Raw genomic sequence first — 26,865 nt, forward strand, 5'->3', positions numbered from 1 at the left:
GAAGTCCCAATAGTTCATTTTTGCCCTCACTTCCCTTGCCTTTGGCGATGTTTCTAGGAAGAAGTTGCTGTGGCTGAGGTCGAAGAGGTTGCTGCCTGTGTTCTTCTTTAGGATTTTGATGGACTCCTGTCTCACATTTAGGTCTTTCAACCATTTTGAGTCTGTTTTTCTGTGTGGTGTAAGGAAATGGTCCAGTTTCATTCTTCTGCCTGTGGCTGTCCAATTTTCCCAACACCATTTGTTGAAGAGACTGTCTTTTTGCCATTGGACATTCTTTCCTGCTTTGTGGAAGATTAGTTGACCATAGAGTTAAGGGTCCATTTCTGGGGTCTCTATTCTGTTCCATTGATCTATGTGTCTGTTTTTGTGCCAGTACCATACTGTCTTGAGGATGACAGCTTTGTAATAGAGCTTGAAGTCTGGAATTGTGATGCCACCAGCTTTGCATTTCTTTTTCAACATTTCTCTTGCTATTCGGGGTCTTTTCTGGTTCCATACAAATTTTAGGATTATTTGTTCCATTTCTTTGAAAAAAGTGGATGGTATTTTGATAGGGATTGCATTGAATGTGTAGATTGCTCTAGGTAGCATTGACATCTTCACAATATTTGTTCTTCCAATCCACGAACGTGGAACATTTTTCCATTTCTTTGTGTTTTCCTCAATTTCTTTCATGAGTATTTTATAGTTTTCTGAGTACAGATCCTTTGCCTCTTTGGTTAGATTTATTCCTAGGTATCTTACGGTTTTGGGTGCAGTTGTAAATGGGATCGACTCCTTAATTTCTCTTTCTTCTGGATGACCATCAATTCAATTCACCATTTGTTATTACTGCCTATTAACTGCTTGCTGACATCTTTGCCTTTTTTCATTAAAAAGAAAATGCAACTTAGCCCTGGTTTTGTTATTGTTATTTTAATGTGCTCTGTGTTTTATTTCTCTGTATCTTTCTTATGGCGACTATAATACCTTGTATTTAGTAGGTACTCACTGTATCCCTTATTTATCATCCCTTGAAAAACTGAAAGTTGAAATCCTCATTCTTTTTGCCACACATATGAATCAGCACTGTTTTCCACTCAGCGGAACACATTCAAGCTAGAAGAATCACTTGTTTGGTAAAAGCACTTTGGAAACCTGTTTCATTTGTCCCACCTTCTTGCTCCCAATCCCTCAAAGATTCTGAGAGCTTGGCTTCATATGTCCCGGTGGCTGAACACCAGAAAGCTTAGCAGTTGAGCACAAAACCTGTCTCTAAATTACATACACAAGCCAGGACCTCCCACTTGCCATGATGTCAGACCAGCGTAGAACATGAACACAGAGAAGGTACATTGTGCTACAGGCTGACTCTGGTTGGGTCCCACTGCCATACAGGGAGGCCAACTGAATCAGAGAATCCTCGGCGTCACAATATGTCCCTTCTGCAGTTCGAGTTGGAATATCTGAGCAGCGTCTTTCTTATCTCTGGCCTGTCATCCCAGAGGGTGAACTAGTTCCTGGAGTCCCTTTTATGAACCCATCCAGGGGGCCATGTAACTCAGTGAGAGTCTGACTAGGAATAAAAAGCATTATTCAATCTTTACACAGCAGTGAAAAGGGAGATGAAAAGGCACTGCCCCTCCACCAACCGAGAAAGCACATGTTATTTACAAGAGCTTGGGGTCTCTTTGCATCCTCTGTTGCTATATCAGAATCCCAATGGGTACCTGGCTTCCTGGGCTCAGACTTGTCAGGGAGGGAAAGAAAGTTTATCAGCCTTCAGGAGACCCCTCAGGGAGGGAAAGAAAGTTTATCAGCCTTCAGGAGACCCCTCAGGCCCAGGATCTGACTTGCATGGTTTGCTGAATCTGTTTGCTCACAACCAAATCTCACTGTGGGACAGAGCCTGACACATAGGTACTCAGTGTTTGTTGAATGATTGTATTGACCAGACCCTGCAGGAGGTAACAGATGAGGCATATATTGGCCAATTTAATTAGCTTAATTAATTTAATTTCTCAGCCAAGATTACTTGAAGGCTGAAGTAAGTAAAACAAACAAACAAAAAACAAGAAAGAAAGAAAACTTCACCTCATACCATGAAACATCTCATATAACCCTGCCTGCCTCACCACCTCTTCTCTCTGTATGAAATTCCCAGTCGTGGCTGATGCCACATGTGAACCTGAATGTCCTCTCCTGTCCCTGGCTTTCCTGATCCAGAACCTCAGCAGAAACATAGCTCTGACAACCTGGGTTTCTAATGATGCTCCTCCACATTCCCTGTCTCTGCTTCACTGGAGAACCTGGTCACTGTCTTTTTAAGCCTGGGTGCTTACCTCTTCCTGCCTCCACCCTCCCCACTCCTGTTTACTTCTTTCCCTGTTGGGATTGGAGTTATTGGCATATTCCACATTCCACTCATACTGAATCCTAGCCATGGGGGCTCAGCAGATGGGGCCTGAACCCTTCTGCTGACAAGGATACCTAAGAAGGGCCCTCCAATCTGCCATTGAACTAGCTCTCTGGGGAGTCCAGTCAGTAGAGAGACAGTCAAACTTCGCAGTATTCACATTTCCCTTCCATGGCAGGGGTCTCTCTGAAACTTTAGATGCTACTTCTTTATTTCCAAAAATATTTTGGGCTTTCCCATGCACACAGCCCACAGTAGAAATCAATAGGAGTCTAGGGAGGGTGTGAGTATATGAGATCACAAGCTGCAGAAGCCAAACACAGAGAAGGGATTTGCAAAACCAGAGATACTTGGGGCTGGTTTGCATGCATTCATTTGATACTGAGGTTCTGAGGTGGGGGAGGGAGGAAGGCGTAAGAAGGAACAGGAGTTGAGAAGATTAAGATAAAAGGGTGACTCCACCCGACAGAAGTTAAAATCTGGTTTGTCTACGCTGATGCCTCACCAAGAATTGTGGTACATGTCTCAGTCTGGACTGGCTTTTGCCCTGTCACAAAGTGTGTGTAATCAAGAAACGGGCCGCATTTCCCTCAGAAGATAGGATTTTTTAACTTATTTTTTTCAAGATCCTGCCCCTCTGATGATGGTATGGCAACTTCCTAGAGCAAGACTTCACCCAATCTTTTATTTTTATTTTCAGTTTTTCCGGGAGGTGTCTCTAACCATACCTTCTACCAGTGACTCCAAATATTTTCTCCCCATGAGTAAATGAAACGTTGTGTACTGCCTTCCTATACTTTCAGTGATTCTAAGGCATAAATAGAGTGGCACTACACCCCCCTTTAGGGGGCCAGGGAGGGGCGGGCAAGGGGAGCCTGTGTTCCCTCAGGGCCAAACACCTGGATTTTAGTCTCCACTTTTTCTTTTCTTCTATCATTTGTAACCATTTCAAGTGCAAACCCATAGAACGCATTCTCTTTATTCAAACGCCGGGGCTGGGGAAACATTAGAGGCAGAGTAAAAGCTGTTCAGTGTGCCTGGATGACTCAGTCTAAAATAGTATTATAGCTTGGCAGCAAACCCACTTCAGGGAAGCTGGTAGGAGACTAAAATAAAAGTTAAATTGAGGGGGTAAATCATTTTATCAGGCTTAGGATTTTTACTTGATGTAATGAGATTCTCAATATAAAATGAGTTAATTTGTCTGCCTAAGGGCAGATACTTGAAGAAAGAATTTGAAAATACAGACTCGAAGTAACTAGTGGTCTGAAATAAAACAATGCAGAACAGTGAAATTCTCCTCATATAAATTTTGGCACAATATATTTTCTTCTGAGCAGCATGATTAAATATGAGTATCCCTTACTTGTCAATGAGAAGGAAAAAACTACAAAGTGGTTTTTTTTTTCTTTTAAGGACTTTTCTAGTGTGTTTTATTTTCCTCTTTTTCTTCCTCCTTCTCATTTATCTTCTAGAAAAACTGTTTGTTTTTGCCCTGCAAAATGCAAACTGAATTCAGATTGTTCATAAAAGATGAAGCCAAACATATTTCTGCATTCTTGCCTATTGCTTTATGATTTTCCATGACTCAAACATAGAGTGGGCCCCCAGTGCAGAGGGCAGATCCTTTGCTGACAAACTCACAGAGGGAAATCAGAGGGAAATGCTGAACATTTCTTCTCGGCAATTGACCTGGTGGCTTTTACACACTCTCTCTCTTGGCTTCCCCTCCTCTGGATTTTTCAGAGGACACCTTTCATGAGGCCAGGTATGTGTCTTCTTCCACAGAGAACAATGAGTTAAGCCTTGGGAATGTATTGCCAGTTGTTCCTTCAAGCCAAGAAAATTACGGAAGGAAGGGATAGCTGGTCCATAGATATCAAACACATGATCGGGGAGAGGGAAGTTTGGGCACGAGGGGAAGACCTCCTCTACTGCCTAGGAAGTAGAATCACTGAGGGGAGAGAACTGTGTAAGAGCAGTCCTCTTTTGGTTCAGCAGATGGCTTCTCTACCCCGGTAACACTTCATAGACTGTAATGAGGTCAGCACAAATACTACTGCTGACATTTGAGGTAGGTCAAAGAGTACAGCCAGTGGCTCAGCTTTTTGGTTCAGCTGCCCCCCAGGAAAGGGGAAGAGATGGACACAGGTCTTTGGGCAGAACCCTACTAGCACTCCAGGAATATAGAGCGGCAGGCCCAAGACCACCCTCTTGAGATGGACATTGCTTCGGGTCATGCTGCATGCCACACAACATGGCGTCTGAGTTCTGATCAGAAACCAGAGCTTCAGGCTGTCTTGGGGAATGTCCTGAGTGAGTCCCTTTACTTCTTCGTCGCTCTCCTCAAGGCCCTGCTGAGCCTGGTCATTGGGGAATCATTTGCTTGGTGTTTTTGTAGAGAAACAGCCATGATATGTATGCAGGGCCCCATCTGATGGAAGCGTCCATGCTTTTGTTTCCATTTCAAAAAATTGTTTCTTTACACCATTTAGTTAATCTTTTCCTACTGATATGCTGATGTTTTTCTCTGGACTTCCATGTGGCACAGGGATCTGCTTGTTAACAAGCAGCATTTGTAAGTACTCAAGGAAGAACCCTGTGATAGGTGGTTGTTGCTATAGCAACTTTTTTTAAGGAAAAACAAAACAAAACCCTAACCTTGCAAATGGGCATATAAGAAATTATAAGAAATTAAATTTTCTCCCTCAGAAAAGAATGGAGCTAGAATGCCAAAAACCTCTCTCAGCCTCATGAAAAGATTTGTATGAACGATTCCATGCTTCGGATTGGACATAGCAAGCTGTGGGCTCTGAATTCCCCGAATAATGTTTCAGTGTGAAAATCAAACAGTTCTATTCTCTTACAAAGCATTTCTTTAATTATGGAGGAGATGGCCAACATGTGGGACAATGTCACTGTCAAGCACCTAGAGGTTATGCGTATGCAGCATCTTACTTAAAAACCTCACATTCATATCTTTTAATGTATCCCACCAATAAAGATGTGCTATTTCCTTTTCAGAGATGTGGTCTTTGCAACTTGATGTCAGCTTTTTCAGCTCTCCCAGCAGGGAAATTCAGGTGAATTCCAAACTGTGATTAGAGAGATCTGAGTGGAGTTAAAAGGAGTCAAACAATAGAAGAGAAGCTTACCCGCACAGACACATGCACGCAGACCAACTGTGTGCAAAGATAAATTGCATCTGCGTATGACCGTGTTAGCTCTTGTCATAAAGCAATGAATTTGCTACGGATAGGTAGAGGTCAATGGAAGAGAGAAAAAAAAAAAAATCTCTTTCTGCTGCCAAAAGTAATAAAGAGAAAGAAAAAGGCACCTGTGACACTCCATATCATGGAAGAAAAAAGAATGTTACTAAATGATATTGAAAGTGTAAAAATATGATGAGAAGCAAAAGCAAGAAATGAAATGGTGTGCGCTTGCTAGGTGAACACAGAGAATGGAGAATGGCCTCCATTGATGCATAGATGGATCAAGGGTTGTTGGATTGTTCTCGCCCTCCTCCTCCTCCTATTTTCTGACTATATTTTCTTTGATGGAGAAAATGATAGGCTTGATAATACATAATGATAGGCATCCAAAGATCAAACTTCATTAGATCCTTCCTATTCAGTAGCATGAAACTGTCTGGTCAAAAGCAATCCCATATGTGACCTTAATTTAACAAGTGATTAGACCCAATCCTGATGCTTTGAAATATCTTTGGTTATCAAGATCAAGCAGGATAACATTTTAAATAGGCTTTTACTATCCTTAGACTTCCTGAAAATCTATGCTACTGGAATTTTCTTTGAAGCCACCCAGTGCTATCTATCTCTTTTTTCCCTCTTTCTTGGGGTAGTTTTTCTGTTCCCCAAATGGGATTTTCCCACTTACCCATATTCATTTGGACATGAAACCCAACCAGAACACCTGGATTGCAACACCTCTCTTTCTCATTGACACCTATGTTTCTTATGGCCTGGCTTCCCTCACGTCTCGGCTGGCTTTGAATGTGCACCAGAGTTCCTATTACACATAATTTATTTACCCAATTCAGGAGAAACAGGTAAACTCCAGCCTTCCATCTAGTATTTGAGGAAGGAATTGCAGCCTCACTGTACCCCTTGCTGGGATAGGGAAGAGAAGAAAATATGGAAGAAATGGATGAGATACAGTGGAAGAATAAGGCCAGGTGACAGAATCATCCATTCAGAAATGTTTGTGCACCTACAAAATACAAAGTCTTGTACTTGCTGTGATAAAGGATACAAAAAATGATAAGGCAAACTTCAACCCTATGACTTCCTAGGGCTGCTATCCGTTCTCTCCCTAGCATTTAGGAAAAATGATCTACCCGCCTTGTTCCCCTTTCATGACCTCCCATCCTCAGCACACACTGTAGTTGGCCATCTGCCTCCAACCACCAGCAAATGCCAGATGTGAGAGATGCAGCTCTGCCTTTGTTCCAGGTAGCCTCTGCTCATCTGTGGGGTTGCTCTCTCCCTCCCTGAAGCTTTCTTCTTCTGCCCTTGAGCTGCTCATCTCCTGACTTTATCCCTCTCTTCTTCTCTCCTCTTGACATTCCCAAGAGTTCCATTCCCATCCCTCCCCTTCTCACTCCTCATTCTTTATTTGGACACTCACAACTCCATCCATTCGACTAATGCTTGGTGTAATTCTCCCCCATCTATAGAGACGGGTCTGCAACGCTGACCCTCTTGCTAGCAAGGGGGTGTCTCCACTTACATGCCCCACAGCATCTCAAAGTCAACAGATTCAAGCTCAGTCCCATCATTTGCTTCCCCACCATCCCGTTAGGAAACATGTTCCTCCCCCTACGTTCTTTTTCTCAGCAAACGATTCCATCATCCACTCAGTCACGAATCTAGAAATCTGTATTTGGCCCTCACTCCTTTCCCACATGGAATTAATCACAACGTTCATTTGATTTATGCTTCCTAAGTTCTTTCCCATTATGTCCATTTCTACTGCCACCACCTTAGCCCACATCCAGTTCTCACTGTCTCTTACTGATGCTGAGACATCCTCATTAGTCTTCGGGCTTATACTGTCCTATCTCCAGTCCACCCACAACTATTTGGTTGTTAGAATCTTTTTTCTAGAATACATTACAGATCGTGTCACTTCCTTGCTTAAAATGCTTTGATGTCTACTCATGGTCTTCAAAATTAGGACCACATTGCTCTCTGCATGGTGACCGAGCCAGAGAAGCCGTGTTCCGCGTCTTACTGAGCCTCATCTCCTACCTGCTCTGCCTGCTTCCCTGTAGCCTCGCTTGTGATGGACAGGTCCCCGAGGACCTAGGTGTCACTATAGTGCTTTCCCTAGCATGAAATGGGAGTTTCCTCCAGAGAATACATTTCATTAAGGGCATGGGTTTTCACAGCCAGGCAAATATGGTTCGATTAGTAGCCGGGCAACCTTTCGTGGTCTCATTTTTCTCATCTATAAAATGAGGCCCTTTGTATCTTCTCTTAAGGTTGTTTTAAGAATTTAATAGTAATAATAATAAAAGTGGTATTATGGGGCACTTCCTATGTGTTGGGACTGTTTTAAGCACTCTACATGTATTCATCGAATCTGTGCATCCACTTTATATCAGTGCAGTTGTAGTATCTATTTTACAGATGAGAAAATGGAAGCACAGAAGTTAGGTATGGTCAAGTAGGGGAGCCAGGATTCCAAAGGATAATGTATGTAAAGTGCCTCCTATGGAGCAGTCATTCAGGGAATGCTGTTTGATCTTTTCCTTGCCTGTTGTATGCTAAACTCTCATCTAAGTCTTGTGAAAGGACCGCAGAAACTAAAAAAAAAAAGAAAAAGAAAAAGAAAGAAAGAAAAAAAAAGGCTAGTATTTATGAAGCCATTATTTGCTGCATTTGAGTCTAGGCTTTATAGACACTGTCTCATTTGAGACTTACTACAATTGAACTGGAACTATTATCTCCATTATACAGAGAAGGAAACAGGCTAGGAGCATGAGGTGAACTACCCAGAGCCTCCTGCCTCATGGAGGACAGAGCCAGGACTTACATCTGAGTCTCTGACACCAAAGCTCACACTCTTGACCACAACATGTTGCCTCCAAAGGCACTAGGAGACACATAACACTGTTCACAGCCTTGCTGGGGGAACTGCAAAGGTATCATAACAGTTACAAGCCAAAAGCATTAAATACATAAGGAAAGCAAACCATAGAGTGGCCTACCGGGGCTCGAAACAATAGAGCAGTGATCACAATGAGGCTCTGAGAGGGAGTGAGTTTTGAGTTGGGATTTGAGGATAGTGAAGAAAATACACCAGTGGAAGAGAAAAACCCATTTTGAGATTGGAGTGGTGTATGGGGAGACATGACAGCTGGAGAGAACCCGTTGTGGCCAAGGAAGTATTTTATCATCGAAATCTAACAAGTGGATACAAGATATTCATTGTGAGCCGGGTACAGGGAAGAAATGTATGTTTGAGGGTGGGGACTAAAGTCCCAGGGGTATCACTCCTGCTGATGTCCTGGATTAAAAGCAATTTCCATGGTTGCCGTTGGTGAGCTTTCTTAGTTTGAATCTGTCCCGTATTGTGTCTAAAAGGCAAATGGAATAAACAGCAGCAATATTCCCGAGGATTAGGAGCTTCCTGAGTTAAGACTGTGCTTTTATATTTTCAGCAGACTTAACACAGTGAGCAGTTTTCTTTGCAGAACGGTGCGAAATGAGCTCTTTCACTTGCCTGATTATCCCGCGGCCATTCATAATGGGGTGGACGGTTCTGTCCCATCGGTAGCAGTCAGTTAGCAGATAGATACCCGAGGCCCAGGTTAGTGATTCTGCTCTCATTTTTTTTTAAGATGATGAATGTTGATTTATCATGAAACGCATTCACGGAAAGGAACTGTAACGTATTCTCAGCTAAAGATTTCAAGAACGGAGGCATGTCCTGGACAAACAGTGATTCTCATCATATGGGAGAAGGCCTCCTATCCAGCCTACTGTTTTGACACAGAGAATTACCTGTGATGCACCATTTTGACTTGCTTAAAGTTTTATTTTCCAGTATAGGTAGGGGTTTTTTTTTTTCCCCCTCTTCAAAGAATATGGCCACACATGAAGAATTGGAACCTGTCAGGTGGAGAATTCATCTCAGTCATATAATTACTGGGCTGAGCAAGTTAGATCAAAGTGAGGGATAGCAATAGGACATTGCTTCAAAGAGTAGTTAAACTGCAAACAATATAAAGGCTTTATTGTCCCCCATTCATGTCATTTAAATCATCAAGAATCATTTCCCATAAATGCATGGCAAATAGTGGGATGTTAATTCCCACTATTTTGCTTGAATGCTTGAAAAAGTTTGCATTCAGACCTTCATGGAGAGCAAAGGAACTGTTCTATCTGCCATTATAAATTCTCATTTCCGGGCATGAAAGGCTTAAATTGCCGGGAGTGTAGGTTTTGGTTTTGGTTTTTTCAATTATAACCAAATATCTCTGTAAACCTCTTCATGTTTCATAGAGCTAGTTAAGCAATTTCCCCTTAGATGTGTCTTTGATGTGAAAATAAACAGGCTGAAGTGAAAGCTGAGGTCCTCTCTAAAAGAATATCTGTCTATATGGTTCGTAGTCACTCAGGCTGACATTAGACCAGAGAAAACACACCTCAATACTCTATACTGAACCTAGATACAGTTGCTATAAGAAAAATATTTCTTCAAAAGTTTCAAAAGAATGATGACATCAATGCCAAGAACATCAAAGGAGCTGTTTGGCGCTTTCAGGTACTTTGCCAAACTCCCTGTAAATGCTGCTTAACATTCCTTTGTAATGGAGTTCAAGATGGGCCCGAAATTGCAGGGACCTCTTAAAAGGTCTGCCCATCCTGCTTCTGTCTCCAGGTGACTGCTCCCCAACTGGTTCGCAGGCTGCTGGCCCCGGGGGGGGGGGGGGGGGGGGGGGTCCAAACACGATTCGCATGGAAATTTCATTTCAGGATGTTTTGATGCTTTGAGGGGAGAACCTGGGGCAATGTAATCTCTGGACCTCCCCTGGGTGTGCGGGGTAGAGGTATGTGCAGACAGTGGAAATCCACAGGACAGTGGCCTTGCTCATCATTCATGAGGGTCCTCTTTCAGTCAGGCTGTGGAGGATCTGGGTGAATGACCACATGTGGAAAGTTGAAAGAGAAACCAAAAGAAATGTGTGCTTTTAGCCTCTACTCAGCTTTTCGATTTCAATCAAGCAAGAAAACTGCGCATTTACTTTATGAAAGCTTTAGACTGGTTTTCTTACATCTTTGCTTCAGTTGAGAAATTACTCATTCCAAGTAACAGACGCTGTTGTATCTCAAGCAAAGAGAAAAAGAAAGAAGACAGAAAAAGAAAGAAAGAAAGAAAGAAAGAAAGAAAGAAAGAAAGAAAGAAAAAAGAAAAAAAGAAAAAAGAAAGAAAGAAAGAAAGAAAGAAAGAAGAAGAGGTGGGAGGAGATTTCTTGGAAGGTACAGGGTGTCTCAATTATAGGAAATAGAACTGAGTCTCCCAGAGTACTGGAACCAAGAATTGGGAAGTTTCAGGAATCCCTCTCTGTCTCTGTCTCACAATGTGGCTTCTCCTCCTGGCTTCGCCTCTCTGTGCACTTGCCTTCTCTGTCTCTCGCAGTCCACAGCTGAGAATGACCCCATTATAGGCGGCCCTGTGTATCTCTCATTGCAAGTGCATGGAAACTGCCGACAGGGTCTTGTTTCAATTCCCAATTACTAGAAAAGCAGTGAATTGTTCAGCTTGAGTCAAATGCCTACTTTGATCCAGTCTGCTGAAGCTGGAGGAAATAGGATGCCCTAGGATCAGAAACCCTCAACCAGATGTGGGGTCAGATTCTCAGAGGAAGGTGGTGAGCAAGGACAGACGTACTGGATCACGTGTTCACTTCGATCTTAATTATATAGACAGTGTATGTTCTATGTAAAAAAAAAAAAATTAGAGAACACAGACGTATGAATAAAATGGGAAAAAAACCCTTCACCATCCCACCATCAGAAGGTACTTCAGCATCTTGAAGTGTTTCCTTCTAGATGTTTGCTGTTGTTTAACACCTTTTCTGACCTCGTATTTGTTTGGGTTACACTAAGGATGAGTTACAGTGGTCAGGAAGACAGACATGGCTCAAGCCTCCCTCTCTAGGGCTTATTTTATAACATGGAAGATGGACTTAAAACTTGGAAGCCAATTCATAAAAATATTTGGAAATTGTAATGAAGACTGAAACAATGAAGAGGTTGGCGTGGAGAGCAACAGTGGGAACACAGTTCAGCTGGATGGCCAGGGGAAATCATAGCCAGGGTCACATTAAGGTAAGATGCAGAGGAAAAGAAGAAGCCGACTCTGATAAGGGGACCGAGTCAGATGAGGTGCAGTATTCCAGTGAAAGGGAACAGTATATGCAAAGACCTGAAGCTGAAAGCACCTTTTGTGTTTTAGAAATTTAAAACATAATAAGTAATATAGCTGAAGCTTGGGCATGAAAAGGAGATCCCTTTGGTTGCTATGTGGAAAACAGATTGGGGTGGGGAGAGGCAAAATGCAAGGGCAACTTCTCGGAATGTGGTTGAAGGCCACTGGGGAGCCTGCGCTACTCGAAGCAGTGGAGGCCCGAAGAAGAACGAAAAATGGAATCAGAGAGAAAGAGGCCAGGAAGGTTAGGGACTTTTACTACCTGTTTAAGTCAGAGAAGCCACTGAAGATGAAGGGGACACTCTGGTATGGAGTTAGGGGTGCCTGTGTTTTATATTATTTTACCAAAAAGTGAGAGTTCTTTAGTAGTCGTGTTCAAACCCCAAAATAATTAATGGACAGCGCTGGAATGGTATGAGGGCACTCTCTCTGCCGTCTGGGTGCCCCTGATATTCAAACTGACCAACGCTTTGGAATGAGTCCAAGTCCCACCATCGTAAGAAAAGAAAAGCCATCTCTTAAAGCATCCATGCTCTCCCTCCCTCTCCAGTATCTCTCAGCTCGACAGTGGACAGAGTCGCTGAGAATCAGCCGTGGGCTGTATAAAGGGGGTGTGGTCCACGGCAATGGCAGAGAATCACATGTGCCCCATAAACGGACTCATCTCGCGTTCCCAGACCACTGAGTGCCAGTAAGTCAGATCACCAGCCAGTCGGTAAATGTGCTTCCCTGGGCTGCTGCTGGCTTGGGCTAGTGGGAATAGATGAGTGACGTACAAGGAGTCTATCTTCCACTGACTTCTTGGCATGATGTTGTAATGAAAAAACTCATGGACCTGAATCAGTTGCAAAAAACAAATCAGACCGAGAGCACTAAAATCCTGAAAGCAGGGAGAAAGAACGGGTGGAAAAGTAGGAGGGCAAGGCCTCACCAAGGAGATGGACCTTGAGCGAGGCCCCTTCGAACAAAAGCTTCCAGACTGGGCCCTCCAGCTAAGGCGGAGAGGGAAACCACGTGATTAATGATGCTTGTTACTCTGTACATTCTGCTGAGGAGGGCATTTCGAGATTTCAAGAGAATTGCCAACATTTTATACATAGCATTTACTTTGGATATATGTTTTGGGCAAAAAGTGAGTCACGGGTAAAGTATTTCATGCACAAGCAGTTGGGTTTGTCAGGCTTTTACAGAATATTCTGTTCATTTTTCTGCTAAACCCAGAGAGTCGATCTCTGAAAGATGGTCCCTACAGGGCCCTGCCTTCCGACAATTGCAGCGACTCGTCAGGATGACTAAGGATATCGTCGGCAGGATAATCACACTGGTTATCACTGAGTAGATCTGGAATGACATTAAAATGGTAGACGATGTGGGAAAATCATCCTACTTTGAACTTCTTGATTTAATTTAAACATGCCCCTGTTGTTAAACAACAGGTTTTGTTTACACTTGCTAGCAGAATATCAGAATATCACAAAACATCATATTTATTTACATATCAGAGGGCACATCATTGGAAGGGAAGGGAGAGGGATTCCTTTCCTCCCCTCCGTGCCTGTAATCCCCTGCACACCTTACAGAGCAACCATCACACTGCGTTGTCACTTCTGGCTTTATTTCCAGAAAGACTGGTCAATCTCTCTCTCTCTCTTTTTTTTTAATTGGTTCTAACATCTATCGAGCATCATGTTCTAAGACCAATTTTCCAGGCTCTTTATATGCTTTAACCACTTGGCCCTCACAGCGATCTTATGACGTAGACGGTCTCACAGAGTATTATATACTTGGTGCCAAATAAATGCCTGTTGAATGGATGAGTAAGCAAATTCCATTTTACAGATGAAGAAAAGCTGAGGCAAATTCCAGCTCTTCTACTTACTCTTCCACAAGCCAGCCAGGAAAGATGGGAAAGGGGCGGGGAGGCATTAAAGACATTTTGAATATGGGGCACTTGGCATTTAGTGTCTTTAGAAAGACAGTGTGTTGACTTGTTTTTCCTACAAAGATCCTGAATTGGCAGTGTTCTTGCTTCCATATAACATTTTATCTTGGATTTCACGAAGAATAGCTATTTACTTCACTCCAATAGTCACATATCTCAGAGTTCAAACCTCTTGGAACAAAGTAACGGAACCAATTTCCCAAATTGATCTAACAGGCCTTCCCTGACACCTTTTACCAAAAAGAAAAAAGTTCCTGCTTTTTCTTTAAAAAGTCGAAGTGGAAGTTACTGAAAAGCGTACAGGATATGTGCCCCAACTTTTAGCTCCCGTGCATTCACTCATATAGGGCATAGAGTCGAGATGGGGCTAAGCATTGCACCCCAACTTTGGAATCCCTCCCAGAGGCTCAACACAGAGTAGAGTCTGTCACAAAGCCTCACGCGCCCCTTCCCTTTTCATTCACACGGATGACAAGGTCGTTCCAGTCCTCGGGGCTTGACATTCCTCTGACTTCAGGATTCAGAAGAACTTGAGCACTCAAGCCAAACTCTAGTAGAACCATTAAATTGCTTGGGAATTGGAAATGAAAATGTTCCCACAGCCACAGCCTTCTTCTTAAGCACCAGTGTTTGACTGCTCAATCGTTAGAAGGATCCAGCTTCCCAAGTTCTCAGATCAACCCACAAACTACTGTTCGAACACCTATAATATGCCCAGCATTGTGGTGGGTGCTGAGAGGAACCCAGTCAAGCATAAGGCACAGCGCCCACCCTCAAAGATCTTAAACTCTAGTTGGGCAAACCTAAATACTATAGGGACAGAAAACAATACCTCACAATACCAGGTAGCTCAGGACTCTGCAAGGGCCAAGTAAGAAGGGGGAGCGTTCAGGCACCTTTAGCAAAAGGACTTAAAATCCCATCTAGTTTGTTGGGGGCAAGAGATTCAGGGAGGAATCAACTCACCTCCTGGTACTGTGCTGAGCTCTGGAATCTACTGTGCCAGGATCCCACCCTATCACTAATCAGCCGGGAGTAAAATGGCCTGAGGAAAGCTTACAGATGATGAGCCCAAGATATTCATTCCCTGGAGTATCTCAGCGGTCGTAAATCTGGTGCTTGTGCTTATGCATGAGAGAAAGACAGAAATCTACTTGGGGTGGGGGGGAATGTGACCTATGGACTGAATTGTTACCTTTGTGTGGCATATTCCCTGTTTCTAGGGCAGCCCAGGAGACAAAGAATTCATTTATTTTGTGGAAAGGGATAGGGAGCTGGGCAAGAAACAGAAACCAGGGGATTGCACAATAATGGCCTTTTTAAATCCCTCCAGGAAGTTTATGTTTGAGTCCTTTGGAAGAGCAAAGTACAGCTGTTCAAAAGGAGAGTTTACTGAGGGACCCCGGCCCCAACGCGGCTGTGTGCTGGATTTTTCTTGGCCATAGGCATTGTCCCAGCACCTCCATCCCCAGCCCTTGGGGCAGGTAGGTCATTCTGTCTGGACCTGGCCCTGAGCAGGCCTCAGCCTTACCCCAGCACAGACCACAGGCCTCAACTAGCACTGAGGTGTTCACGTAGGAGAAACCGAACAAAGACGAGAGTGAAAAGAAACAGTCTGCTGGATCGCAGCAAAGTCCAGTGATTTCCGTGTAGCATGCAAACCAGACCCGACTTGCTGTCTTGAAATCATTCCCGAAAGAAGCCCTTTCCTTGGGTAGCCAGGGAAAGGGTGATATTATGTGTATAATCTCACAAATTACATATAAAACTTTGGGTGCAGATTTATTGTACACAATGAAGACTGCTTCTCAGCCCGTCTAGGTGACAGGAAAAGTGTAAATATTAACATGTGGTACTCATGTGAAGCCTTTCCGTCCTGCCCCTGGCTTCATCATCTGCCTGTTTCCCTACGGCCAGGGATGATGTGATAGAGTCTGGTTCAGAACTCTCTTGGATGCTTACTAAAGCTTTCTGACTGACCAAGTGACCCTTTGTCTCTTCCCTTTCTTCTGTTGGAGCCTCGAGGGTGATGTCCCGAGCTTTCACCGGCAACCTCTAACCAGTCAGTTCACCAGGCGCTCCCTGCTCTCCGTCCCTGTGCGTCCCGAATGTCCTTACCCCTGCCCTGTGTGTGCGATACATCACATTCTGTGATCCTTTGGTCTTGGTTCTCTGAGTCTACCATGTCCAGAACAGTGTCAGCCTGTGGTGAGCTGAAGGCTGAAGGGAAGGCAAGCAGTGTGGTTAGTGATGAAGAACGAGGACTTTGGGGCCAGACAGACGTGGGGCGGGGGGCGGCATCCTGCTCCCGTATCATTCACTATGTAATCTTCATGTCAGGAGCCACGATTTCTTCACTTATAAAATGAGGATCAGAATACACGTTCAGAGAGCCGTGGAAAGATTAAACGAGACTCCACACAACTCTTATTTTAAGTGTACCTTGTCTTATGGGGGAGGGTATGTGCTATGGCGAGCGCTGTGAATTGTGCAAGACTGTTGAATCACAGATCTGTACCTCTGAAACAAATAATGCGATATATGTTAAGGAAAAAAAAAAAAGAAGAAGATAGCAGGAGGGGAAGAATGAAGGGGGGAAACTCGGAGGGGGAGACGAACCATGAGAGACGATGGACTCTGAAAAACAAACTGAGGGTTCTAGAGGGGAGGGGGGTGGGGGGATGGGTTAGCCTGGTGATGGGTATTAAAGAGGGCACGTTCTGCATGGAGCACTGGGTGTTATGCACAGTGAATCATGGAACACTACATCAAAAACTAATGGTGTAATGTATGGTGATTAACATAACAATAAAAAAATTTTTTAAAAAAGAGTACCTGTCTTAAAATAAGTATCAGTACACAGTGGTTATTAGGTGACAGACTTAGGGGGGCCTCAGGTGCTCTTCTGAGGGGGTCCCTTCTTCCTTGTGCAATTTGAAAAATTATATTTTGGGGTGCCTGGGTGGCTCAGTCTGTTGAGCGTCTGCCTTGGGCTCAGGTCATGATCTCAGGGTACTGGGATCGAGCCCCCACATCGGGCTCCTTGCTCGGCAGGGAGCCTGCTTCTCCCTCTCCCACTCCCCCTGCTCGTGCTCTCTCTCTCTCTGACAAATCAATAAATAAAATCTTTTAAAAAATAGAAAATAAATAAAAAATTATTATGACCATGTTGACATAAAGATAAATATATTACTGTTCTGTATGGAAACATTTCTTCAACTGAAAAGCTCCATTTCTCTTCTGTTTTAAAAGAAATTCAAGCATTTTTATGGGCCCCTAAGTCTACTGTGGGCCCTGGGTACTGTGCCTAATAGTGCCTAATGCATAAGTCAGCCGTGGGTGAGAGGCTTATTTGTGGAGATTCTTCCCTCTCCTGTTTCAATGTTATAACTGCTTTCTGGAAGTTGCTGGCCCCTCTGGCACTCAGGATATACACTTCTAGCTTACCCCAGCCCGGCTACCCCAGCCACTGGAAAGGTCCGAGTGTGGAGCCGCTCACTCCCCTAGTCCTGCCCCTCTCCTCAGTTTAAACCCGGGTCTTCATTCCTCTGACTCAGTCTCATTTCCTGGGACTATTCTTGGCCTGTGAAATGGCATTGAATTATCTGATGAACTATTTCTCACTGAGGTGTTCCTCCTCTACTCCTTCTAGGATATTTCCATTTTGTTAACAGAACCTTTAGAGACTCTCCACCATAATACACAGCCATATATCTGATGGAGAAACTTTAGTCCAGCAAAAGATACACTTCAAAGGTTGAACTTTGAGAATCGTTGATTGTCTTGTGCCAGTCGCTTGATATCTACTGAGGCCGTGCATTTGACTGGTCTTGGTGACATAACTTTGATTAGAAAGTTCTATGAGGCAGAACACAGACTGCCCCCAGAATTCTCCTGGTAAAGTGTCCTACCTGATGGAGCCCTAATGGAATTCCTTTTATCCAACATCACTTAAGGAGGACTTCTGCTCCCCATCTGAAGTCATCCCTCCAGCTGTGCTGGTGGTGACCCCACACATATACCTAAGAAACAAGTCTTATTCCCTCTGTGCCTGTTATTTCCTAGGTTTGGGCAGGAAAGTGTTCTGAGATGACACTGTTTATAAAGGGTACCATTTACAGTACAGCACAAGCTCTGCAGGGCAAATTTTGGCTTGATTTCTGGCTTTATTGCCTTTTTTTTTTTTTTTTTTTAGAGAGAAAGAGAGAGCACACAAGTGGTGGGGGAGGGAGAGACAGAAGCTCAAGCAGACACCCTGCCGAGCACACAGCCTGACACAGGGCTCGATCCCAGGACCCTGAGATCATTATCTAAGCTGAAACCAAGAGGACGCCCCTGGCTTTATTGCTTATTATTTGTATGACCTTGAAGTCTCAGTCTCCAAATTTTATTTTCTCTTCTGTAAATTGGGGAGGGGAGGTGGTTGGGTAGAAGTAATATCATACTCATAAAGGTGTTGTGAGAATTCTTAGTTATTGTGAGAATTAAATGAGACTGTCCATGCAAAGGCCTTATCATGATGCCTAGCATGCAAACCCTCAATGAATGACTGCTATTATTATTATTATTATTATTGCCACCACCACTAAATCCGTTACAGCCCCTCCAATCCTGATAGCTTAGAGAAAGTGCTGGTGCTCCTTACCAGACTCTGCAAGGCACTGCCCAGGGAGTGGCCTGAGCAATGGGAGAATCCAGCAGAACAGGTTCTTTCAAAGCAGTGGAAAGTAGATCAAAGGCAATCACCCAAACCTGGAAAAAGAATGTATTCCTTTGTTTGTTCTGTAGTAGTTGTGAAAAAACTTTCAAAATGTAACTTATGCTGGAATAAAAGTTGTGGCCGCTCTTGAGGTAACATGACTGAGCCTCTCCAGTGTGTGTTCTTCCTGACCCCCGAGGACAGACGGGGGACACTTTGAGTTTCGGCTGAGCGTGGTGATGGCTGACGGTGTTCTGTGATGATGTTGCGTACATTAAGGAGTAGCGAGCTTAGCCGTCAGCAAACATGCAGAGACAGCAGAGATGGTGGAGTGGGGAGCTCCACACCCAGGGGCAAAGTATACCTCTGCCTTGCTACAGATTGCTCATCACCCAATGTGAAATTTCATGGGACTTGGTTAGGCCTCTTGGCTGAAAATAACAGAAGCCCAACTCATACTAGCTCAAGCAAAAGGGGGCATTTATTCTAAAGATTCCACACTGTATCAAGGAAAACAAGGCAAGAGGCAGACTGATATGAGATTGAAACCCAACCCTCAAATTTTGCCAAAACTTGTGTCTCCCTTCTCTGTGTTAGTCTTCTCTCTTTCTACAGACTCACTTCCTCTGAGGCTTTGGTTGACATATTGGAACAACAGCTCACAAGTTTTGTAAATGACGATGCAGTCATCCAAAGAAAGCCTGGTCTCACTTTCTCCAATTCCAGAATTTCTGTGGCAGGAACTGATTGGCCCAGTTGAGGTCAGGTTCCTTTCTCTGATTACCATTTGGCAATGGGAAAAGGTAAAAACTGGTTAGAAGAGCATGGGACATCCACCCACTCCAACTATATACTGCTTGTGAGTGAGCAAAAGCACAAGAAGGAATTATTGAAATAGGGATTGATGAGCTACATGACAAGAAACATGCTGTTCACATTTGGCCCTATAACTGCATCCTGGCCATTCCCAGAATCCTCTCATTTCACCGGAGATTTGGGATGTCATCTGCTCGCTGCCCTTGGTCCCTTCACGCTGGGCAGACCCTAGCCCTAAACAAGCTGATGGTGGTATAATATATTGGTAATGCCACAGGCTGTAGAATTGCACAGACCTGGAGTTAAAGCCCAGGTCTGCCGCTGACTAGCTGTGTGACACTGGGCAAGTTACTTAGCCTATCTGAGCCTTAGTCTCCTTATCTATAAAATAATAGCTCTAAAATAATACATATCGAATCGGGTTGTTGTAAAGACTAAGAAAATAAAGTAACCATATTTAAAATACTTGGCATATAATAGATGCTCAGTTATGTTAATTTCATTTTCTAATTAGGTTACCTAGAACTCTTCAGGAGGGTGGAGGAGTGGTAGCAAGTGAAAAGAGAGAAAAAGAAAAGTGGTAGCATTTTGTATCTGGGAAGTATCCTGCCTCAGGTATTTTACAATTATCCTGAGCAAACATTAAATAATTTAGGTGGGTCAGCTGCACTGGGAGAGCCATACTTGAATAGATATAGTCTCTCACTTGAGAGGTAAACCAACAAGGATCTCAAGATCAATGGTGAATATTTGTTTCTCATTAATTTACTGGTGTGACTGTATGGTCCTTAATTTCTTTCCATATAATATCTAAAGTCCACGTAATGCAATCTAATCACTGAGTTAGTGAATGAAGTGCTTTAACATTTGATTGTGACTATTGCGGTTTGGAGAGGCTGTCCTCTTTGAGAATGTAGTAAGTCATTTTTTTTTTTATATAAACTAGAATTTATTGAGTTCTGATGATAGTAAGCACCGTACTAAACTTCTACATGCATTGTCTCATTTCTTCCTATGAATTCAGTGCTATCGCCCCCATTTTCCAGATAATGAAATTGAGGCTCGGGTATGTAGAGTGGCAAGGTCACTGAGCACTCAGTGATAGAACAGGAATTTGAGCTCAGCTTAGCCGGCTCCAGAGCCTGAGTTCTTAACAATGCGCAGTACTGGTTCTCTGCACCTTCATTTTGGTTATCAGTTCTCGAGACGGGCAACGTAAGAAATGAATCCCCAGGAAAATCTGTGCTTAGAATGTCTCATTTGATAAAGGATAATCTCATGGCATTCGTGCCCCCACACGACGTTGCTGCACGGGCTTGGATGCAAAGCCTCGGAATTACACGAAGAAAAGTAGTAGAACAACAGATACACTATCTCCTTGGGTACAACAACTCTTCTGATTACTCACTTAGAGGATAATAGTGATGAAGGGTTTCGCAGATGAAAAAGAGAAACTGGAAATTATGTCCCACCTTTAGACTGTTCAGCATTTCCCATCTTGGTCAAAATTGTGCTCATTCCAGTTGTCTGTTGCTGTGTGGGGTCGTGTGTGCATGCGTGTGGAATATTTTGGCCTGCTCCAGAAAACCACATTTGGTGACCAGTTGTAAGTATTATCAATGACTCCTGATGATATGTGAAGTATTTTCCATCCATTGACCTATGTACCGATAACGGGAACCAACGGGATCTCTAATCACTAATTGACCTGCTCTTCCAGAAACCATTTATTCTGTTTGGTGAGTTTCATTATATTACAGACTGTGCTTCATTTGTACCTTTTTCTTTTTGAATTCATCCTGTGTGTAAATGGAAAAAAAAAACATGTAAATATCATGTCTCTTTTGACTAAAAGCATATCTGGATTAATATCTCATATTTTTATTTTTCATTCTCTGTTTTCAGCTCCAGGGTTCCTTGAAAAGAAAACAGGTGGTAAACCTGTCTCCTGTCAACAGCAAGAGGCCCAATGGCTTCGTTGACAACTCATTCCTTGATATCAAGAGAATCCGTGTGGGGGAGAACCTCTCTGCAGGACAAGGGGGCCTGCAAGTAAATAATGGACAAAATCAGATTATGTCAGGGAGCTTGCCCATGAGCCAAGCACCCCTGCGGAAGACTAACACTCTGCCACCCCATACACATCCTCCTGGAAATGGTATCTTTAACATGGGCTTAAAGGAAGTGAAGAAGGAACCAGGAGAGACTCTATCTTGCAGTAAGCACATGGATGGCCAGATGACCCAGGAGAGCATGTTTTCCAATAGGTACGGAGAGGACCCTGTAGAGCAGCTGATGGACCCAGAGCTGCAGGAACTGTTCAACGAACTGACCAACATATCTGTGCCTCCCATGAGTGACCTGGAGCTGGAGAACATGATCAATGCCACCATCAAGCAGGATGACCCATTTAACATTGACTTGGGTCAGCAAAGCCAGAGGAGCACTCCCAGGCCCTCCTTGCCCATGGAGAAGACAGTGATCAAGAGTGAATACTCCCCGGGCCTAACCCAGGGCCCCTCGGGCTCCCCTCAGCTGAGGCCCCCATCAGCTGGCCCTGCATTCTCCATGGCCAACTCGGCGCTCTCCACTTCCTCCCCGGTCCCTTCTGTCCCTCAGAGCCAGGCTCAGCCTCAGACAGCCTCGGGAGCAAGCCGGGCCCTGCCGAGCTGGCAGGAAGTATCCCATGCCCAGCAGCTCAAGCAGATCGCGGCCAACCGTCAGCAGCATGCCCGGATGCAGCAGCACCAGCCTACCACCTGGTCGGCCTTGCCCTCCTCCGCTGGGCCATCGCCAGGTCCGTTTGGGCAGGAGAAAATCCCCAGCCCTTCTTTCGGTCAGCAGCCATTCAGCCCGCAGAGCTCCACAATGCCTGGGGTGGCGGGCGGCGGCAGCCAGTCGAAGGTGATGGCTAACTACATGTACAAGGCCAGCCCGTCGGCCCAGGGAGGGCACCTGGACGTGCTCATGCAGCAGAAGCCTCAGGATCTCAGTCGGAGTTTCATGAACGCCCCGCACACAACCATGGAGCCCCGGCATGGCAACACTAAGCCTTTGTTCCATTTTAACTCAGATCAAGCAAGCCCGCAGATGCCTTCTGTTTTGCCTTCCCAGGCTAAGCCTTCTCTCCTGCACTACACCCCGCAGCCGCCGCAGCCGCCCCCACAGCCGCCCCAGCAGCCCCCGCAGCCGCCCCCGCAACCCCCGCAGCCGCAGAGCTCCATTTCAGCTCAGCAGCCCCCACCGCCGCCGCCGCCGCAGTCCCAGCCCACCCAGCCCCTGTCCAGTCAGCCTTTGCTAAGGTCCCCCTTGCCGCTGCAGCAAAAGATCCTGCTTCAGAAAATGCAGAACCAGCCCATCACAGGCCTGGGGTATCAAGTCTCCCAACAGCACCGACAGGTAAGACCGTAAGTTTGCTACCCCAAACGCAGAGGACTCGGAGACCATTTAGCCTGGTTCTTAGGCTCCGGTTGCAACTTCTGTGTTGGGGCAGAATCAAGACCGCGAAGATAGTAGTGGTCCTGTCGGATTCCCGCGAAGGCCTCCTGAAGCCCAGCTCGCACGGGGCATCTGGAGGCAAGAGCTAGTATTTCCTTGTAGATCATTCCTCTCGTTGGGATCTGCAGCAGTCAAAGGCTCTTGCTTATTCAGAATGTTGCCTTGTAATTCATGACCTTTCATGACATGTCCCTTTGGCAGTAAGATTTGGATACACCTGATGTTTATTCCTCCAGTCAGTAAGTCGGTCATTAAGTCCACATGAGCGTCCTGAGTACCTACCATGTGCAAGATGTTGTGATTATGCTGAAAACTGAAGTAAGTCCAGACATGATATTAAGAGTATTTAATGAGCCGTCTACATCCATACCAACCAATTGAAATGCCCGAATGCAGAACGCATTGTAATAGATCCTGCTGTGACTCCATGCTGGTGCATTAAATAAGACATGGTCCCCATTTTCAGGCACAGTCTGGAGAGAGAGACAGGCTTTAAAACTCTCATTTGAATACTAAGTAGAAAGGCTAATGACATGAGAGCACAGAGGTTGGTGTCTTACCATGCAAGGGGAAATCAGGGAAGTCTTTTAGAGAAAGTAATGCCTGCATTAAGTGTCAAATGATGAAATGGTCATCACTAGAAACAGGAAAAAAATATCTGTGGTTACCTTATATCCTGTGATTAACATAAAGCAGAGGTTTTATTCTGCCCCAGACATGAATAGTATGAAGAGATAGCTCGGTGCCTCCAGAGCACACACTAGTGAGGAATTTCAGATCCCCAGGGAATTTGAGAGCGGAAACTCTTCCTGGAAGGAAGAAAGTCTGAATGTTGCTTTGTGCGTGTAATTTGATGGGTCTCCGTTAGTGGCCAAGCACAAAGACAACACGTTACACGTCAAAACAATATGTCAGGATATTATGACGGCACTGAGCCTAATTCCAATCACATTCCTAGAGTAGTTTTTGTGGCTACTGCCCAGAAAAGAATGCCACAAGCACCACAGACGGTGGCCAAGCTAACCTTTGCCCTAGATGTATGCCAGGAGAAAACTGCTCAGCCAGCATTCGAGAGCTCTGCACCAAGGAAAGCTTTGAACTCTTGTCCACTTAAGAAGTGTGGGGGGTTAAAAAAAAAAGTGTGGGTTTTTTTTTTTAATTGTAGTTGATGAAGAATGGACTTGAGTAGAGTCATGTGTATATTTTACAAAGTTCCTTTTAAACAGGTAATTTGGGGATCGTTGATAAACGGTATTGTGGAACTACTTCCTAATGGCGTGGTTTGTCATTTTGGTTTGGATGAATCTAGGTTCAAATTCTTACTCTGACATTCACTAGCTGTGTGACCTCCAGCAAGTCACTGGACCTCATGAAGCCTGTGTTTTCTCTCCTGTAAATGGGGGTGATAATAATATAGCCTAGGATTTTTTTTTTAGAATAAAATTAAGGGGCACCTGGGTAGCTCAGTTTGTTAAGCGTTCCACTCTTGATTTCAGCTCAAGTCATGATCTCAGGGTGGTGGGATCGAGCCTCGGTCAGGCTCTGTGCTCATCAGGGAGACTGCTTGAGATTCTCTGTCTTCCTGTGCCTCTGCCTTCCCCGTAACATGCGTGCTCACACACTCTCTCCCCGCTAAAAGAAATCAATAAATATCTTAAAAATGAGATAATTTTGCACCCAGAGTTTAGAATAAAGTTGACAGTTGTTATGATTATCATGGAAAGAGCCATATATGATCTCAGAATGTTTTTAACAAGTATTACTCTTATGTAGGAGATGGAGTAAGTCTCAAGTTCTAACAAAGAGTTTTGAGGAATAAAAGAAAACTATCCTTCATTATTTTATTATCCAGCAGTATAGTGAGTGGGTAGTGATTTACCCTCCCTAAGCCCAGACTTCTGATCATAAAAATGGCAATAATAAATAATGGGATATTAATAAAAGGTAGTGTTTATTATTTACCCTGTAACTGGCATGACTTCTGTCTCTCTTCCTTATGGTATCTCATTTCACCCATATGAAGGAAATCCCATTGTTCTCATCTTACAGGGGATGCAAGTGAGGCACAGAGAGGCTAAGTAACTTTTCCAGAGTCACACAGATAAGAAGTAGCAGAGCTGGGATTCTGATGGTCTGTTGTGCTTTTAGCTACTGGCTATACAGCTCATAGGTAGAATTTGTTGGGAAATGAATGACCACTTAGAGACGATTGTGAAATTCTCAAAAAGAATATTTTCTTTAATACTGAGCCATATTTACATAATCTACAGGGTAGATGAAGTCCTTTGGGGATAAAGAAAGTCTTTTTTTTTTCTTTTAAAGATTTTATTTATTTATTCATGAGAGACACAGAGAGAGAGAGAGATAGAGAGGCAGAGGGAGAAGCAGGCTCCCAAGGAGCAGGGAGCCCGATGCGGGACTCGATCCCAGGACCCTGGGATCATGACCTGAGCCGAAGGCAGACGCTTAACCATCTGAGCCACCCAGGCGCCCGGGGATAAAGAAAGTCTTAAACTCTAACCTTCAGAGTTGTTATAGAAGAGAATCAATATCTGTGTGACTGTTGACCTTCCTGAGGGTGAACATTATGGAGCTAACCAAAGTAAGCCATTTACAACAGGAAATATGTCTCTTTGGTCACCCCGTCAGCCCTTCTTTGGGAGCCTTCCTGCCATCCTCGGTCCTGTTTCCAGCTCCATTTCTCCTATCTACAACTGTACACCACACTCACGACCTCTTCGTCCTCATCGAAGCTTCCAGAACCCAAGCACACCAGTGGGTGCTGATGGCCAAATCAACATACATCTTTCAACGTCTTAGATAATATTTAACTGTTTCCAGTGCCTATGACACATGATGCCAAGATATTTTTCCTCTTTTCAAGAAAGCTCTTAAAAAGTGGTGGAAGCAGTAGCAGTGTTTCAAGCCAAAGGCCCCTTCTGTACATGCCAGACATGGCGACCCATTTACGGCTTTATCCTAACTTTGTAGATTGAATCAAATTGTCCCTTCCTGTTCAACAGTTCCAAGAGGGAGGATTCGGAAGTCCTGTGTCTGAGTTGTAAGCAAGCATACCAGAGCTCTATGGTCAAATAAGTGGTGCCCTCTTAAAAGCATTCACCTTTGTGGGGCTGAACTTATGCTAATAAGGGTGCTGTTGTTCAGCACGGTTACAGAATTTTGCTCTGGGGATTGTCTTCAGAGCTTTTAGCACATTGAGTGGATTATTACCAATGCAGTAATATTCATCCTGGCAGGGTGATCTTTGAAAACAGTCAAGATGGGTAATGCTGCTTTGGGTCAAAAACAAGGAATAAGTGATAGGATAGGACTGGATTTCAAATATGGCTTGTGAACTTTCTCTGAAGGCAATAAAGTAAATAAATGAGTTGCTTTCCAAGACGGTAATTTTGAGAAGCAACTTCCATTTGGATGTGCATATTTTTTTTTAAGATTTTATTTATTTATTTGACAGAGAGATAGAGAGAGAGCACAAGTAGGCAGAGAGGCAGGCAGAGGGAGAGGGAGAAACAGACTCTCCACTGAGCAGGGAGCCTGACGTGGGGCTTGATCCCAGGACCCTGGGATCATGACCTGAGCCGAAGGCAGCCACTTAACCGACTGAGCCACCCAGGCACCCCTGGATGTGCATATTTTTAAGGTTTTTCTAATTATTTTTTTTAAATTTTTTTATTGTTATGTTAATCACCATACATTACATCATTAGTTTTTGATGAGGTTTTTCTAATTCTTATTGTCTCATCTAGTATATTGCTAAGTATTCTCAGCTCAGAGAGGGTAGTTTTAACCCCACCGTTTATAGTAGACAGAACAAAAGTGCATTCTTATTTCCAATTAGCAAAATCTGTGTTACTCATGACCGAAGCCACAGGAGGGGAAAGATGGGGAATTAAGCAATTCTTAAGTTTATCAACTAGAGTGTCCTAAATGAAAGCACTGGTCATAAATTTTCTTTTGCTTGACATACGCACTTTGTGTCAAACATAGGAAGACTTATTACGGGATTTTTCTCGTTGGAATTCTTTCACCTTGGAA

General features: G+C 44.0%; 1 protein-coding gene across 1 annotated transcript in view; it reads left to right on the top strand.

The window, feature by feature from the left end:
- The window catches only part of MAML2 (mastermind like transcriptional coactivator 2), a 342,795-nt gene that overhangs the window by 210,822 nt on the left and 105,108 nt on the right, over window positions 1-26,865 (top strand). The window contains exon 2 of the mRNA XM_027578501.2: window positions 21,217-22,710. Coding sequence (XP_027434302.1) covers window positions 21,217-22,710 — 1,494 coding nt within the window. The remainder of the gene's footprint in view (window positions 1-21,216; window positions 22,711-26,865) is intronic.

This window comes from Zalophus californianus, chromosome 11 (assembly GCF_009762305.2).
Source record: "Zalophus californianus isolate mZalCal1 chromosome 11, mZalCal1.pri.v2, whole genome shotgun sequence".
In the NCBI taxonomy this organism is placed as follows: domain Eukaryota; kingdom Metazoa; phylum Chordata; class Mammalia; order Carnivora; family Otariidae; genus Zalophus; species Zalophus californianus.